This window comes from Cariama cristata, unplaced genomic scaffold (genome assembly GCF_000690535.1).
Source record: "Cariama cristata isolate BGI_N322 unplaced genomic scaffold, ASM69053v1 scaffold30540, whole genome shotgun sequence".
In the NCBI taxonomy this organism is placed as follows: Eukaryota; Metazoa; Chordata; class Aves; order Cariamiformes; family Cariamidae; genus Cariama; species Cariama cristata.
This window is the reverse complement of record NW_009596828.1, coordinates 662-3071: the sequence shown is the minus strand read 5'-3', so window position 1 is coordinate 3071 and position 2410 is coordinate 662. Positions and strand designations below refer to the sequence as shown.

At 60.6% G+C, this 2410-nt stretch overlaps 1 protein-coding gene across 1 annotated transcript; it reads left to right on the top strand.

Annotated features, from left to right (window-relative positions):
* Positions 1-453: 453 nt before the first annotated feature.
* Positions 454-803, top strand: LOC104167401 (lamin-A-like; the record flags this gene model as incomplete). The annotated part of the gene is made up of 1 exon (XM_009707649.1): positions 454-803. A coding segment is annotated over exon 1 (350 nt), but the record flags the coding sequence as incomplete, so codon positions are not given.
* Between the last annotated feature and the right edge of the window lie 1607 nt (positions 804-2410).

Genomic DNA, 2410 nt, shown 5'->3' with positions numbered 1-2410 from the left:
CCCAGCCCGGGGGTCCTGGGGGGGTGCCTGCCTGCACCCCCTTGCTACAACCCCTCTTAGGGTGCACTTTCCCCTTGCCAAGTCCCCCCCCCCAAATTGAAAGCCAGCCTCAGCTGGGGGAATTGCAGTAGAAAAGGGGCGAGGGGAGGGGAAAGGTGTTTGCAAAGGGCTGCGCATCCCAGAGCCGCTCTCCCAAGCCCCCCTTTTTCCCGGGGATGCTTTTCCAGGCTTTCCCAAGGAAGGGCCTTGACTGATGCTGAGTGGGTTGTCTCCACCCAGGACTCGGATAACTCCACCCGCCGTCTCCCAGTAGCTCCTCCTCCCTGTGCACAGCCCAGCTGGGATATAAGCAAGTCACTCAGACAACCAGGAGACAGCCGAGACAGCTGGGTGGGTGGCGTGGGACGCCGAGCCGTGACCTGTGCCGTGTCCTTCGCCTCGACGCCGGACCCCATGGCGACGCCTTCGCAGAAGAGGAGCACCCGTAGCGGGGCTTCGGGGACCCCCTTGTCCCCTACCCGTATCACTCGCTTGCAGGAGAAGGAGGATCTGCAAGAGCTCAATGACCGCTTGGCCGTCTATATCGACAAGGTGCGCTCGCTGGAGCTGGAGAACGCCGGCTTACGGCTCCGCATCACCGAATCGGAGGAGGTGGTGAGCCGTGAGGTCTCCGGCATCAAGGCTGCCTACGAGTCGGAGCTGGCGGATGCCCGCAAGACCTTGGATTCGGTGGCCAAGGAGAGAGCTCGGCTGCAGTTGGAGCTCAGCAAAGTCCGGGAGGAGCACAAGGAGCTGAAAGCCCGGTGAGTGCCCTGGGGACGCGGGGCGGGGGGGACCGTGACGGGACGGTCACTGTCGTCACGCTTGGCAGGGAGCCGGGAGGGAGGAAGGAGCGACTTGGAGGAGGCAGGGAGAGGGGAAACCCGTGACCCGACTGGGGCAGGAGTGTCCGTGGCAGGGACCGAAAGAGGAGGGAAGGTCTCCCGGCATTCCCGCTCTCCCTCCAAGCGCCATCTTTGGCCAGGATGCCCTTGGAGGGGGGATCTGGGAGCAGAACTGCGAAAGCTTGGGGCTGGGGCTGAGCGGCTGCGCCCCGGGCTCCTGGGGAGGGTCTGCGCGACGGCGGGGCAGGAGCCCTGGGCTGGCCCCTTCGTCTTCGTCATCTTGGAGCTATTCCTAAACGCGCCCGGGCGCAGACCGGGAAGCGGTGCCAGCCAGCTGGCTCTGTCCTGCCCACAGATCTCGCCTGCTCGTCCTATTTTCCTCTGCTGTCTTTGGCACCCGTTAAAGAACCTTCTCGGGTTTTGTTTGCCTTAACCCTCCCTGTGCCGAACTCTTCTCGCTCCTCGGGGTCCCCTGCTTTGGGCCAAGCAATGCTGAGGCAACGCCTGCATCCCTTTCCCATCGGTTGGCTCTGGGTGATGTGCTCCGGCTCTGCTTTGAGGTTCAAATCCCCCCCAGCCCCTTCCCATCACGTTTATATCTCTCCCTTCTCAACGCCAGCAACGTGCCCCTCATTGCCACCTCCCTGCTGCTGTTGGGTTCCTCCTCCCTCCCCTCCTTGGGACAGTGGCAAAGACCCAGCGCAGGTCCCCTGAGGACACGGGGACAGGGGTCCCCTGGCAGGGACCTCCCCGGGGCTCTGCCAGCCCCTGCGGCATCGGGACCGCAGCCCTGCCACGCTCAGCTCCCTGAGTCCCGTTTCACGGCAGGAGCAAACGTGTCCCTTTCCATCATCAGGAGCAGGAGCCGGGCTGGGCAGTGGCGAAACAACCCTCTCTTTTTTCCATTCGATCTTTTTACCTCTTATTCTGGACGCCTTGTTTTGAGTCCGTACCAAACGAGGCTAAAATTAACTTCCTCAGAAGACGCCATAAATATTCTACCTATTGGGAAGGGAGCGAATGTGCAGCCTTTTACAGCTGTCTTTGAAAGCCCTGTGGTGTTTTATATTTAGCTTTCTGTTTCCCGTGCGTTGCTGCGGCTCTGTCCTTAGATAAGGCGGCTTTGCTCGTCCCGCTTGCTGCAAGGCAGATCCCTGCTCGCCAGATCCCAAGGATCTGGGAGCTGACGAGATGAGGAGCTGAGCTGTCTAAAAAGCTTTTGCTGCCTTATCCAAACCCAGAACTATCTTGGCCGCGTTCTTTCGAGGGCTGGAAAAAAATGCCCGGCCTTCAGCCGTCGCTGGCTGAGAGCTGCGTGCTCAGCCTGGAGCTGGCTGTGCTGCAGAGCGGTCCCTGCAAAGAAAAAAATAAAAAAAAAAAATTACATTAAGCTTTCTCCTGCAACGGGCTGCGCTCCTGGAGCTTGCCGTGCTTGTTCCCGAACGCTGGCAGATCCCCCCTGAAAAAGTGGTTTGGCACAAGGGGATTCCCAAAGAGCAGCTCTTGGTTCGGAGGCGGGTTTCAGA